General features: G+C 37.1%; 2 protein-coding genes across 2 annotated transcripts in view; one reads left to right on the top strand and one right to left on the bottom strand.

The window, feature by feature from the left end:
* The window catches only part of neb (nebbish), a 49,580-nt gene that overhangs the window by 9,588 nt on the left and 24,233 nt on the right, over positions 1 to 15,759 (top strand). The gene's annotated exons all lie outside the window — the stretch shown is intronic.
* On the bottom strand, positions 5,527 to 15,295 carry fok (fledgling of Klp38B). The gene is made up of 2 exons (XM_065227412.1): positions 14,543 to 15,295; positions 5,527 to 6,156 (listed from the first exon to the last, which is right to left on the bottom strand). Exons 1-2 carry the CDS (start codon positions 14,718 to 14,720, stop codon positions 5,858 to 5,860), a joined length of 477 nt encoding a protein of 158 aa, XP_065083484.1. The 5' UTR covers positions 14,721 to 15,295; the 3' UTR covers positions 5,527 to 5,857.

The raw sequence follows: 15,759 nt of genomic DNA, 5'->3' as shown, positions 1-15,759 counted from the left end.
AAATGCAGGTAATGTCGGCCTAAGTGTCCCTAATTTGGGCCCATAGATAAATTCAGCAATCGACTAAATTTTCAATAGCAACCAAAAATTTCCATTAGTAACGTCCCAATAACGCGTTCATCTAGATAAAATTGATAAATAGCAGATAGCGATGGGCCCAATCTTAGATCCATAGGCCAACATTAGAGCTATTTCCCCTATGTTTGTTAATTTTAGAATCTTGAAAACTTGTCATGTCTTATAATTTAGAAAATATCTCCATTTCTGGGGAATCGTGAATTGAATATCCCAGAAATGGAGAAATTTTCTAAATTATGTGGCATACAAAGCTAGGCTAGTATTATAGAAACTTTCAGTCAGGCTACACCAAGTATGAGATCTAGTATACCGTATTGTTTTTCTGAAATGTCTAGCCCCATAATCTTGAACAGTTTTCTTAGACCAGGATGTTCTCAGTCCAAATCTCAGAATCTTAAGAATTTTTGTTAATCCTGGATCTTGAATATCTCTATACGGAATCTTGAGAAACTTCGGATTTACTATATTATTTTTTCGGAACTTATCTCAGGATATCTTTGCAAATTTCTCAAGGATTTTCATACGATCATTCCAAAATGCCTTCAAAATGTTTTCCACTTTCAGGATTTCCCTCGATAATCTTACGATTATTTCCCTTACTCTGCCGAAATTTTCTAAATAACAGTCTCGCAATTCTGCACAGAACACTTGAAGAGCTCTTTCCAGCGAACTATAGAATCTCACTCTACATTTGCATTTATCTTTGCATTCCTAATAATTCTGGCAAGAATTTGCTTCAATTTCTATCCACAATTTTCTTCCGAATTAGCTTAGAATGTTCCTTGGAAATTTCCTGGTATGCAATTTAGGGTTAAGAAAAGTATTCTCAAAACATTTACTTGGATTTCAGCTTAGAATTGCATGGAAATTTTCCTCAAAATTACCTTGAAATTCTTCTCAAAATGCCCTTCAGAGGATCTCTTAGATTTTTTGGAATTCTCTTGAAATTCTCCTTAGAATTTCTTTAAAAATTACTTCAGAAACTCCTGGAACAATACTCATAGTTTGTTTGGAAATATGATCAAAATGGTCAGACAATATCCTTGAAAAACCCTCAAAATCTTATGACTTCTCTTAAGAATTCTCGTGAACTTTCTTCATACTAGCTCTCCAGATGTTTTAAGCTAACGGGTATCCACTAAACAATTAGAATGAAAACTGATTAACTTCATAACAAAGGTTAACTTATGCCTTCAAACTGAGCTTAGTGAATATTGGCATACGGTCCGTAGTCCACCGTGCGGCGCACCTTTGGTCCTGTTGGTGTGTTGCTTGGTGTCCTTGGCCTTCCAATTATCATTGTACACCATGTAGCTCAATAGACCGAAAAAAAATCCTCGATAGGACGGCACTGCGGCTGATTTGTCGGATTGCGGTCTTTTGGCACACATATTTATTTTTGGCTTTCCGCCGTACCTCCGAGCAGGGGTTGAAACAGTTGACGTTTTTTATTACACTCGCTTCGTTGTCGTGCGCGACAGTCTGTTTGTATTCGAACACTCATGCTCTACCGTCGTCTCTCTCACAAAACACGAGCGGTAAAATAACATTCGAGCTAAAAGAAAATTATCAAAATAGCTATCATATGACATGTGTGATTTCGTTGTAATTTCTTAATTTGGTGTAAATCAAACCATTTCTGATCAGAAATATTATTACTAGGACATCATTACTTGCTATTTTCAGAATTCACACAAGTACAACATCAGCAGCTCTTAATATGAGAAAAACTAAAATACATACATACGTGACGGTCTTCGGCGACCGTGTCGTATGACAGAGCCTGTCATATGACATTTTAGTTTGGTACTGTACTATGATAGCTTGTTTTGCAAGTGTCGGAGGCAAAGGCAGTCAATTATCACAGAAAATGTGTCGACTACCGTGACCGCTTACAAGACTGCCTCCGAGTCATTCAGTGGCATTGGGATCTCACGGTTTGAATTTGCTTGTCAGTGGGCATCTGGTTTTCTTGGGCACTATTTTGAAACCAGTCACTAAAAAGTCACTTTTTACAAAAAGTCACTAAAGTCAGTATTTCCCTAAAAATAGCCACTAAAGTCACTTTTTCTCTACTAAAATAGAGTGAAATTTAAAAATATCAACAAAATGTTTAAATTGAGTAGGGAAGAGCGCTACTTCGTCGTAATCGCCCATTTCCGTTCTATCGTGTAGAAATCATCAATAATATCAATGATTTCACCATGCAAAAAACAATAATACGTTTGTTCCGATCCGTTAGTTTATAATCCACAACATTAAGCCTATTACAGCGCATTGTTTCCATATTTACACTCATTGTTCTCAAAACAAAAGAATACCAAAGTACAGACTACGAAAGTCTCATGTAAAATTAAGTGCTCTGAGGACCGATTTTTTCATCTCCGCTTAAATCTCAACCCAGATTTAAACTATATAACTTGGCTCAACACATACGAGCGTCGCTTTTGGTTATTGTTTAAATTATTAGAGACGCAAAATTCAGCTCCGAACAATTTTGGACATAGTTCCAATTTAATTGAGAGTGCACTTTAACGAGAGTTCTGAGAAGAATTCTATGGTGATTGAATGAAGATTCTATGTCCATTTCTAATAAGAATTCAAAATTAGTACAAGTTCCAAAAAAAATCTGGGGTGATTTCTGAAGGTACTTTCAAGAGAATTCTAAAGAGTTCAAACTAAATTCCGAGAATAATACCAATGGAATCGAATTTCTAGGGTTCAATCTCAAAGGAATTCTGAGAAGAGTTTCAAAGTTATTCTGTGATGGATTTTTGTTTTGAGAATTCTATGAAAATTCTATGGATAATACGAATTGAATTTCCAATTGAATGCAGGGAAGAAGTCCAAGATTATTCTAAACAGAAATTTATTTACGATATAAATTGTTACTTATTAAGTATTTACAAGTCACTATTTATTCACTATTTCCGTAATTTTAGTCACTAAAGTCACTACTATTATATCGCATCAGCATTACCAGCCCTGCATAGTGGCCATAGTGGTCGAAAAAAAGTTTGTTATGATTGTGTGTAGCTCCTCTTTTGCCTTTTCAATCAACAAGGATCAACCTTACCATGTTTTTTGTTAAAAATTACTTGGAGTAGTTCTTTGTGTTGGGATTTTTGAGGAAATTTTCAATTGATCGCAATTGAGAAACATAGGGAAATCTTGGATATTGTAGGTATCAATAAGCACTCGATTTCATTTATCGTTCTGCTTACAAAATTCTTGCGAATGGAACGATGCAAAGTCAGCTCAAAACACTGACTATTTTTCAAATGGTACTTCTGACTCTTGTTCCAAATTTTGCTGCTTCTCTCTGGACTTAAAAATGTAAGCACTTAATTCCAAATTTACGCGGTCATGTTTTTCCTCCTAATGAAATCAAAGTTTGATGCAATTGGTTCCAAAAAATAGGAAGTGTCCCAAGAAGGAAATACATGTTTCTTCTAAGTTTACCACAGTTTTGCTTTGTTAAAGTTAGCTAGGGGAAACAGCCCTATTGTAGCGGTACGTTAGCAGCGTTAGAAGCCTATTGTTGTGTATGGAGACCTCCATACACAACAATAGGCTTATAACGCTGCTAACGTACAGCAACAGTAGGCCTGTTTCCCCTATATAATTTTAAATAAAGCACATATATGGTTAAGGAAATAGTAAGACATGAGTTCAGGAGTGCTAGGAACACATATAATTATAAACCACGGTAGAATCATTCAAAAGAATTGACAGGCCCCTTGATCCCCTTCTCATTTTACAGCTGGTATAATCAATTTGACAGATCGATGTCCTTCTATACCACCTGAAATCACTGAAATAGGATCGATTTTGGATGATCGAGTTCCACATATGTTATGTGCTGCCTTGGAATTATTATCCATATTTGTTTGCAGCTCTCCTCAGAATTTCTCTTAGATTGATTGATCAACTTTTAAGATATTTTCAGCCTTAGGTGATCATTAGGTGTAATTTTAGAATTGTAAGTTTGCCGTAAGGTTAATTCAATTTGAAGGAAAGAGTCTCAGAGTTCCCTTACAATGCTCTCTAAAATTCCTTCTGATTTGCTTTAGAGTTCCCTGGAATTCTACTCATAATCTCCATAATAGACTCTTCAGATCTACTTTGGAATTTATCGGGGAATTTACGTAATCTAGTCAATCTAAGCAGCGTCCGGACTTCTATTATAAATTTATCAGCGCCATGCACACATATGACGTGTTTGTTTTAGACCGCCGCCACCGAAACTTTTTTACACGCCGCCGCCGGTGGATTTCGTGGACAAGGATATCAATCCACCCAACTACCCGCAATTCCACCCAATAGAAAAGTATTGGGAAATTCGACAGTGAGCATGCATAAGGGCCTATACGCGATGATCGATTCTCTTCGTCGATTTTCTCTTTTGTTAATAACTCGCTAGATTTAACGTTTCTCGGTGCGTTTGCTGTTGTTTTTGATAGCCAATACAACCTGTTACTACTCTGCATTGAACAAATTCTAGAAAATGGTTTCGCTTAGCTGTAGCAATGCAAAGAGAAAATCGATGAAGAGAATCGATCATCGCGTATTCGCCTTTATGCATGCTCACTGTCGAATTATGAAGCGGAAGTTATTGAAAACTGGAAAGACGACTCAGGACGCTGCACAGATGGCTCGATGATAAAAAAAAATGGCCGCCGAGGTTGACCAGTCCAGTGGGCCGCAGATGATGGCGGGAATTCCAAAGCAAGTCCACGAGTTCATCCGAACACCGTCGGCGTAATATTGCATTTTTTTATGAAAGTACAATAAAATACCTTCATTTTGATCCAATCCCGAGAAACACCTGGTTTTATGTATCCGGATTCAAAGTGGACCACAGACTTTATAATAACAGAAAAAAATCTTCTCCTAAACAAGTATGATTTTGGCGTGTCCGTCGTCACATTGTTGTCACATGGCAGTAGTAAAGGAATTTTAATTTCGTCGCTGTTTTAACTTTACGTCCTACTTATTCCTGTACTGAAACAAAAAGCATGGGGATTTTCTCAGCACAATAAATTGTAATTGATTGATCACCACCAGTTTTAATATTAGGCTGCTTCATTTTTATTCAACAATAAGTATATGCATCCAAAAACAATGAATCGAATATTATGCTTACGTTAAACAGCAATAAAGAATTAGTATCATGTATAGATGATGCGTTACGCTAAACAGTTTAAATAGATTTACCTCTAACTATCCTAATGCCTTAAAAGATACAATTTTGATTAAATAACGAGAAAAAGAATGACTTCTCTATTTTGTTTTTTCCTTCGTTTTCTTCCCCCAATCTAAATATGATCAACAAAAATTTCATGGAAAGTGAAAAAAAAATGCCACTATTTAGCAGTTATTGTACGATTGCACTCGATTGGACTTAAAAGCTGTTGGGCGTATATCCATACTCATTCATGCCCATAAATTGTTTTCGTTTTGCATTGATGTGAAAGGTACTTGGTGGAAGGTCAGTCTTTTCCTCATTTGACCGGGTCAATTATTCTTCAGTGAATGTGAGATACTCCCCTGCTTAACTACTATTACATCGGTTAGTTTCACTGAAACTATCACTTGCTTTTGTTCTGCTGTTCAGGGAGATCCATTCGCTTGTGGAGAAAAATCGTGGTAGATTCACTTAGTGTTATTTAATCCTAGAACTATACCGTAAAAAAAAGATATAGATACATAAACAACTGTAATAAGAAAACCACTGCTTCTTTTGTAGACTAGAGTAAGCAGAAAATTATAGAAAAGCTTATTTGCCATCGCTGTCCTGTGACTCTTGGCGAGAGTACCTTCCACTGCCCACGACCTGGTGCCTTTGATCATGGTGCTGATGGTTGTGGTTGTGAGCCAGTTCGTTGTTGCTCGGGCTTCCGCCGACCGTTGCGGTCGGTTCCTCTTGCTCTTCTTCGACGCATTCTTCGACGTCTTCGGAGATGCTCTCGCTAGTGATGCGTTGACCCCGCTTACGTAGGTATGCGCCCAAGGGGCGTTTCTTCTGTTCCTTGCAGAAGGGACACGATTCCTTGGATGATTTGGACTTTGATTTGCCTGCAAAGAAAGGAGAGGATAAAAATTACCACGCTGTGTAGGCATTGGTTTTATGATTGATAGGATTGATAACACATAACAGTGGAAAGTCCAGTGCAGGTGCTATTTTCGTAAACTGACTTTGAGCGTGATTGCTAACGACAGATATCTGTCGCAATGAAGGGAATATACAATTCACACTTCATGTGATGCATGTTTGCCAACTGTATGGTCCCAGAAGGTAGACGGTGTGCTATCTAATCTGCGGACATTCCGCGTCCGTTTTCACTTTGTACCGCGGTACACAATTTGCTGCCTGTTTACACTTTTGAAGTGTGTTTACTGTCTTTATAACAGTGTCTCAGCTGGATGAATTCACGTGGTTTCAAATTGTAAGTTTCTATGGAAGAACCAGAACAAAGTGCTCAACGGGTTCACATCTGTCATGTGTTCGAAAAAAGGATTGCGTATTTATTTAATTAGCATCAATAATTAGCACATCGTTTGGGTGTTATGCCGTCATACAATACTGAATCTCAATCGGTTGAACTATTTACAGATCATTTTTTTTTTCAAAAATTGTGCTAAGCGTATAGTAAAATAGTGGAATGTTCATACAAGAAGATGGGACCTTTGATAAGGTTGTCGATAATCCAATTATCGGCTCTACGACAACAAACACCCGGTCAATCGTGTGATTGCTGTTCTGTTTGTATAAATAATCGATTGATTGCATTTCGTACAAGGACCTAATTATGTCATACATTCGAAATAAACGAAGCTTTGTTTTCCAAAATGAGATGAGCACGTGCTCAAGCGATAACATTGGACGTGGGTCACTCTTGCGATAAGCTTTATTCGCAATCGTGTATTTACGGTAATCTTCTATATGCTGAACACACCCATCAGAATTATTTGTTCGACTGTTTGCACGGTTCCGCTATCAGTTTATGCATTATCACATGTTTCAAAGAAAGCTTCATGTGCTGCTAGAAAGTTGCAGCGATGAACTCATCTGTCTGTGGAAGCCTATTTGAAAACCACCGTTATAAATCTTATAAACTCCTTTATTGTTAGCTGGTCAGGTAACTCGTTCACTACGCGTCGCTATCTTATCGCTTGTATACCAGTTCAATTCGAGGTTATACGGCTTTGTTTTGGTGTAGTGTTTGTATTGTTTTGTTAGATAAATAGAGGCTCACCCATCCATACCGCGTGAAGTGTCCTATGTCACGTAGGCCAGATCCAATCAATCAAATGTTTGAAGGATCTTGTTTGTTTCGTCTTGTGTATATTCTCATTATAATCAAATTGTTCGTTTCGTAAACCCTAAATATATGAATGTGTTAACTTTCCACCTATTCATCTCGTCATAATCCGCATCTGCAAATAAAGGACGAACTTAGCTGATCTCTCACTGCGCCGTCAAACCGAAATCATCGTTAGAAACTCACAGATACACCGTCAATGACGTCAATGTATCTCGATAAGTCCAATGATGAAAACGGGAAAGATAGATATTAAACTACAACAGCAAGAAGCCAGTGACCGTGATGTGGTAGAGCGCATGCCGTTTGTTTGAACTACGTGACTTCAGGCACGTGGTCAATGGTCGCTGCCATTCCCACGCAATAAGAGAGGAAAGTCGAATTTCCTCGCGGGGCGTAAGCGCGTAGGCCACTTGTTGAGCAGCTTCCCTTAAGCAAAAGACTTCCTTTGTGTGTGTTTTCAAGGCAACGCATCCAATATGGTCGATAGCCTTTTCCCGCTGTGTTTCTATGTAGTGATCTCTGGGGAAAAACGACGGGAGTTTACCCCCAACCGCGCCGGCGTCGGTTTGAGAAAAACCGTGTACATTTATGTAAAGTAGGTCAGCAGCAACTGTGAATCAGTTAGTATTGCAATATGAAGGGTGCAACGTATGCCGGTCTTCACGCTACGAAAATTATATAGGTGTGATTTGTTACAAACACAATTGTCTTAAAGCAATCGTAAATTTATCGTAACACGTTACTTGTAACATGAGATGACTGTGGATTTCGTGCGTGAAGACTAATTTGATTAACGGGTGGGACATTAATATGGATTCTTTCAGTGTTGGCCTAATTCTGTCTGATGAAATGTTACCTTGAGGATCAGGATGAAAGTTAAAATTTTGCAAATGAATCACAAAAACGGCTGGTTAAGAAAGCTTTGAGGAGTTTTGTTATTCTAAAAGATCAACGATTTTTTACAAATACATACTGCAATGGTCCTTTTTTACAAGTTAGTCATGAATTTGCGAGATTTCCAAAAAAAATAGTTTCCATAGAAATTTATCCCGTACGATTCATGAAACAATTCATTTTTATTTTTATTTCAGTCCAGGAAATATTAAGGAATTTTATTGAAATTCAATTGGATCCTTTAGGGGTATTGCGGTAAATGCATACTTATAATCTGCATTAAAAATGGAACCGAAATTCAAAATTTTATAAATGTTGGTGCACTGGAACCATTTGAAATAAGTGCGCTTACATTAGCAAAAATCACCAGTAGTTAAGTGACAAAAAGCGAAGTTATTATTTTACTTTAAATCTAGATTTAAAAATCAAGAATAAAGTCTGTGGGATCGAAAAATTATCGTCGTGCTCAGAAAACAAAGCTCTTTCAGATGCTGTATAAAAATCGATATATTTTTTAACATTAAAGATCCCAATTATAAAATACCATAGGGTTTTCACTACACACAAACGGCCTATACATCGAATGTAAGTTTGGGTTGCTAACATTCTATTTGCAAGATTCTCCTACAGTTTGGCATAAAAGGATAATAATTTACAGCACATACAAATTCACCGACGGCCGTCGGAAAACTTTTCAAATCATGACATTAATTTCACTCACTGATTTCATGAACTGAGAAGATTTACACCAATGAATTGGACCTATAAAACCATCTTAGGAAGGTAAAAGTTGCTGAATGTAGTAAGGACTACTATTACATTTCTATGCAAACAGATTTCGCGTTATTTTTGCCACTTAGTTTGATGAAGGAGGTTTTCATCTAGCGTCCAGAACGTTAAACACAACATGTAATGGTTTGAGGTTCTTGAACCTATCATCCATATTGCCTCGAAAAGACAAATCCTATTGATTCATATCCGGCGAAGAGACTGGTCACAATTCTTCAAAGATAAAATCCGGCAGATAGTTGTCATATTGATAAATATTAACATTTGTATTTGATATGATTGCAACTTTGAACTTAGTTTACCCATTTTTGGGTCGGTTTTGACCGAGTCTGCCTATTTTGATTTACTTTTTTTTCTCTATTGTATTTATTACAACCTGTGTATGCAAACTGATTTTTACTTTTCAGAGATGAAACATATTTTATAAATGTCCTATTTCATACCTATAATAACATATTTGAAGATTACGATTTCTGAAAGATTACAATTCATAGGATATAAATGGAATTTTCTCAGAATGTCCTTAGAATCATCACTTTGAGATGTCTTCAGAGTTATTTTCTGGCTTCTCCTGAATAATCTTGTGATTCTCTTTGGCATTTCTCTGAATTTAATGCCCAAAACAGCCTTCAAAATTCTCTGCATACTATCTTAAAAATCTCCTCAAAGAAACTCTTAGCATTTGCTGTACAATTATTATTTTAGTATTCGCAATAATTCTCGCATGAATTCCCCTAAACATCTTTCCATAATTCTTTTAAAAAGTTAACCTTTGGAATATTCCTAAAAATTCTCTTGGATTACATCTCAGCATTGTCTAGGAAATACAAACACAATTATCTAGAAATTATATTCAGGATTTTTTTTCGGCAAATTTCAATGATATTCAGCTCACTTGGTCGATGAGAGTAACTCAAAGTTCTAGACGAACATGTGAAAAGGGCCAATGAGTCACAGGCAATCAATAACTTTAAACGTCAATTTCTCACGAATTATTGAACAGCCATGTAAACTATCTACCCCATCTGATAGAGTAAACTTCCTCTACCAGATGCTGCTGTTGGTTTTACCTGAAGTCTTCATCCACGAGTTTTGTTTTTTTTTTCTATTTTAATATGAATTTTAGCCGAGCAATTGACGTTTATAGTCCTTGTTTAAATTTGGCTCATTGGCCATTTTCACCTTTTCGTCTATAATTGAGTCGAATTCGACTCAAAATTTCAAACAGTATGAATAACTCAGTAAGTGAGTAAAATGTTTCTCGATTTTCTCCAAAAATTGGCTTGAATATCAAGAAAATAGATGAAAATTTTACTCATTTTACGAGGCTGAGTAACTTTTTTCTCAATTTTCCTCATATTCTAGCAGATTTTTGAGGAAAACCTAATTCAATCACTGAGTACATTTTTTGTGATTTTCAGTCGAATCCGACTGAATTTTAAGTTACTGTCATCCTGCAGGGCATTCCCAGAGCATAAAATTCACTTTCATTTCTTCTCAGAATTCATTTGTAATTCTTCTAAAATTTCCTTGAGATACTCACAAAGTTGATTTTTTTTTGTAGTTGACGTTGAATAGGATACAACTACATACTGTGCATTCTTAGAGTAAAAAGCTAATGGCTTTTTCATAAATCACGTAGATAGGTGGAAAGTGTCTATTCTAAATTTACGTCGCTTGTAAATGACAGCTGCATGTCCCACTGTGAGATACTTATGCTTATAACGGCAGTCTAGGTCTATTACATTTTCACTTGAAAAAAACCGTTGATCGATTTGTTACCAAAGATCTGAAGATTAGAAGAATGAAATGTCACGCTTTCCAGATTCCAGGTTATTTTGTCTTAGGATTGTCAATTTGACCATGACATTTTGCAATTGAAAGTATTTCGTTTTTAGCAACTGGAAAAACGTATTTCCAAATATTTACCAAGTGCAGGGCTGGTAGCAGGTCACTTTTTAGTGACTTGGTCACTTTTTTGAAGCCAGTCACTAAAAAGTCACTTTTCACGCCAAAAAGTCACTAATGTCACTATTTCCCTCAAAATAGTCACTTCTAAAATAGAGTGAAATTTAAAAATATCAACAAAATGCTTAACTTTAGTACTTGGCAGAGATTCTACAGTAGTTTTAACGCAATATACATATCAGTTAGAAAATTGAAAATTTTAACCAGAACCAGTGAACCGCATAACTTTAGAAGACCAGGAAAACTATTGGGAAATGCCTTCTATTTCGATTCCCAGAAAATAAATTGTAAATCTTGTAAACTTTACAAAGGTATTTGTCTGTGATAGATTTTCAAAAGTCTTTCAATGATGATTAAGAACTTTAAAAAATCCAAAGTAAATTTTAGGCTAATTTTAAAGGATTCTAGGGAAGACACCAATATGTATCAGAGAAGAATACCAAAGTACAGACTATGAAAGTCTCATATAAAATTAAGTTCTCTGATAACCGATTTCTTCATCTCCGCTTAAATCTTAAGCCAGTTTTACTTATTTAGTTAAACTTGGCTTAAAACATACGAGCGTCGCTTTTGATTGTTGTTTAAATTATTAGAGACGCAAAATTCAGCTCCGAAACAATTTTGGAAATAATTCCAATATAATTGAGAGTGCATTTTAACGAGAGTTCTGAGAAGAATTCTATGATGATTGGATGAGGATTCTAGGTCCAATTCTAATAATTCAGGGGTGATTTCTGAAGTTACTTCCAAGCGATTTCTAAAGAGTTCGAAATAAGGGTTCAGTCTCAAAGGATTTCTGAGAAGAATTTCAAAGTTATTCTGTGATGGATTTTTGTTTTGAGAATTCTGAAGAAATTACTATGGGAATTCTAAGGAGAATACGAATTGAATTTCCAATTGAATGCAGGGGAGGAGTCCAAGATTATTCTAAACAGAAATTTATGAAAATTCTGAGGTAAACTGCAAGGACATTCAAGGAGAATTCAAATGTATTTAAAACGGATTTATGGAAGGAGCCTTCAGGGAATTCCTAGAAGAATCAATAAAAAATTGAAAATAATCTACTTTAACTAATAATGTGCTATTAATTCTTGCGTGAATTTAACGATTTACATAGTCGGAGATGCTTAACGTCAAATATCAGACTTAAAGGGGAGATGTTATACGATAGATGAGGAGATTAAATTATAGAGTTTATAGCTCCGTTATAGTACGGCAATGTGAAAATTGTATATACAAAGACGAAAGCGATCAAAGGACAATTTTGAGGAAGGTACGAATCAGGTAGTTGAAACAATCGATAGAACTGTTGCCGCACATCGGAGGTACATGAGCAAAACGGCGATCATCGCTTTTTCCGGTGGCAGGGGGAAACACCCCTCACCATCCCTCATTAACGAATGAGCTTTGTAAAGGAGATGCTCTACCCGATTCGTACCTTCTTCAAAATTGTCCTTTGTTCGCTTTCTACTTTCTGTATACAAATTTCACACTATAACGGAACTATCAACTTTTTATTTTCATCTCCTTATCTATCGTATAAAATGTCCACATTAATCCTGATATTTGCTGTTAAGCATTTCCAACTACGAAAATGGTCTATTTCCAAGAATGTTGTTGATTGTTCTGCAAATATATTCAAGAATGTATTTTTACGTTAGAAGCATTAGGTTCATATAGTTGTGCATGGAGACTCAATACACAACTATACGAACCTAACGCGTCTAAAATACCACAAGGAGCGTTTACCCTAACTGATGTTTGACGAATTTTCAAGATTTTTTTGAGCTCAGTCAACATACCTTCGATGCTTTTTGCTTTTTTCTAATAATACAATCACTTCTGAGCCGAGCCCTCAAACGACGGCCAACGTGACTTCACCTCTGCTTCCACTATACGTAAACAGATGTTCCATATTCATAGGAGGTTAGCAACAAACAAATCACGATCGCTGATCTTGAATAATTTATTTTGTTTTTGCCCATTAACTACCTACCCTAAACCCGCTATCAGTGTTGATTGTTCCCTTTATCTAAAACAAACGAAGGTTAAAACTTGAGAAGATAAGTTATTCGAAAACACTCCGATTGATTCAGATAGGTTTCTCCATAGGTGTTTACATAAAAATCAAAACAACTTCAAAGCATTCCCATATCTTTCTACAATAAACCGACCCGTCAAACAACGCAATTATTGCGTTTTGGTTAACTACGCAAAAAAACACGCACACATTGTAGCAAGAGTGAGTGACGAAACAATCCTCAGCCGTGGCTATAAATAGATACACGTATCGGATTATAAACATGCTACAAGACGCCACGACGGTTGATGTCAAGTTGCCAAGATACGAACAAACTCGCGGGGATACGTGAGACGTAGTATGTACCCCCCCATTCCTAAATAAAAACAATCTAGTTTTGCCAACAGAGCAAATGCGTTTTATAGTGTGAACCGGTTTGTTGGCTGGTCTGCACAAACAAAGCCAACAAGTGATTTCGCCCGGAAAGTGCACTCACTCTGAACACGCTTTAATTTTAAATGATCCGAACTAGTTCCACATAGCTGCATGTGTGACATAGATTCAAATAACACACATATTCGGTGTGCGAATCCTAACGCAGTAATTTTTCGGATAACTGGTAATTCCACTGCGCAATCGAATCCGGGCTAGGGGGCAAAGACACCTGAAACCAAGCCAACGAACCTTGATGTTGAGTTGTTTTGGCTTCATTTGCAGCCTACATGCATGGTTTCTACTCGATTTCGTCTATTCTTTTCCGTGTTTTCGTGACTATAAAGGTCCATGGGTTTGACCATCATCGAAAGAATCATGGTCTTCGATGATCGATAGAATGAATTTGCGTAATTTTGATTGAACCAGGTAGTTGCTGAAGAATGCAGCTTATTTAACGGTATGCCAATCTTCGATATACTTTGTAAATTTAAAATGTATGTACCATTTTTGAAATTAGATTAGCTTACTCTTGAAGTACTTAATTCCAATATTAAAAAAAAACTTTTTAATTTAATTATTTGAAATTCCAATATTGTTCTGTAGCACAATCACCGTTCCTCCAAACATTAATCGGAAGCGAACGTGCAGGCCACGCATGGAGAGTCAGAAATATATGAAACCAATCCGAAAGAGGAATGCACACAAATAACACACACCAAACTCGATTCACACAGTACGTATGTAGGGTAGGATGGTCTAAAACGCACCCCTGAGGTAAAATGGCCCCATGCTGTTTTTCATAGCTTTCCGATAACCAACTCGTTAATTTAACGAACAGAATTGCTAGCAGTTCAGTAGGCACAAAAAATCCTAGAATTAGTATGGGAAAGCAACAAAAACGACGCCGGACCATTTTGCCTCAGCGCTGCATTATGGACTGTTCTCCCCTACCCCCAACGAGCCTCTTCAGAGTGACTGCATGACGAATACAAAACAAATAAATGGGATGTAGGTACTGCTAACACTTTACCTTGTGCCATATTGTAGCTGTCCTTCTGTTGCTGCTGCTTCTGAAGCTGCTGGCTACTCTTGGGGGGACTATTGAGCGGGTTCTCCAGAGTACCGTAGGGGAATTTTTCATAGTCCCGGTACAGCTGGTTCCGGAAGGACCCGTACTGGATGCTGTCGCTCATGTAGTAGATATCCATCTTGAGGGAGAACGTTTTGAAGCTGGTTATATGCGCTACCGAAGGGACGCCAAAGTGATGCCTGTTGTTTAGAGTTAAACTCTTTAGAACCCTATTCGACGATCCAACACAGTTGAATGAACGCACCCAGGTCGAGTTTTAGTGTAGTATGTATAGCTGTTTTGTTCGCTTGAAGGACTTGTATTTTGTTGTGTTCTTATGGCTTCACGTTGTTCAATGAGAGGTGCACGTTTCGTGTTACTTCGAGCGTCAAGCTTCACTACATCGGGCGTACTACTATAACTACGCTATTTCACTTTCTTCCGCTTGGTTGTAAAATAGTCACTATTATTCATTCAGACAAACATACCAGCGCACTGCACTGCAGCTATATTTATACTCGGATAGTAGTCTGCTTTTAAAATACTATTCTCAGAAAGAGGGCGCCAGTTCACAGTAGTCGGAAAACCCAAAGATTCACTATTTTTAAATTTCAGTTCAGTATTGTGCTACTTAAAAAATAACCCTTTGCTATTAAAAACTTCACTGTACTTGTTCTGACTTTGAAGAGGTTCTGTCCAACCGCACTGACTGAGACGATGATCGAAAGTGAACGACGAGTTGTAATAAAATATGGGAATAACGTTGCTGGCGTGGCTCGCGGCCGAAGCCGCCAATCTCGCTCTCTGCTTTGGTGCGTTGTGTGTGTTGAATGTTTTAGCTCACGTATTATAGTAGCGACATAGATGGACGGGGACGATCAAGGTTTCTCTCTTGCCATTGCCTTAGGGACCATGCATAAATGACCTAGCATATTTTTGACCAATTTTAGACCTCGCCCTCCTTCATCGTAGCATATTTTTCTACACCTAATGCATGGCTCGTTTATGGATGGTCCCTTATTATTATCGCGCCGATAGGCCCGCAAATGTATGGGTTTATGAAAAGAGAATAGTATGTGGGATTGTTTGTTGTTCACAAGTAGGGAGATGTAGTAAAAAATGAATAAACATTGTAGGTGCGCTCTGCTCTTTGGCGGTAGACTAACAACAACAGAACG

This window comes from Ochlerotatus camptorhynchus, unplaced genomic scaffold, assembly GCF_037179485.1.
Source record: "Ochlerotatus camptorhynchus isolate MF236.1 unplaced genomic scaffold, CSIRO-AGI_Acam_v1.1 ptg000274l, whole genome shotgun sequence".
In the NCBI taxonomy this organism is placed as follows: domain Eukaryota; kingdom Metazoa; phylum Arthropoda; class Insecta; order Diptera; family Culicidae; genus Ochlerotatus; species Ochlerotatus camptorhynchus.
This window is presented reverse-complemented; position numbering and strand designations above follow the sequence as displayed.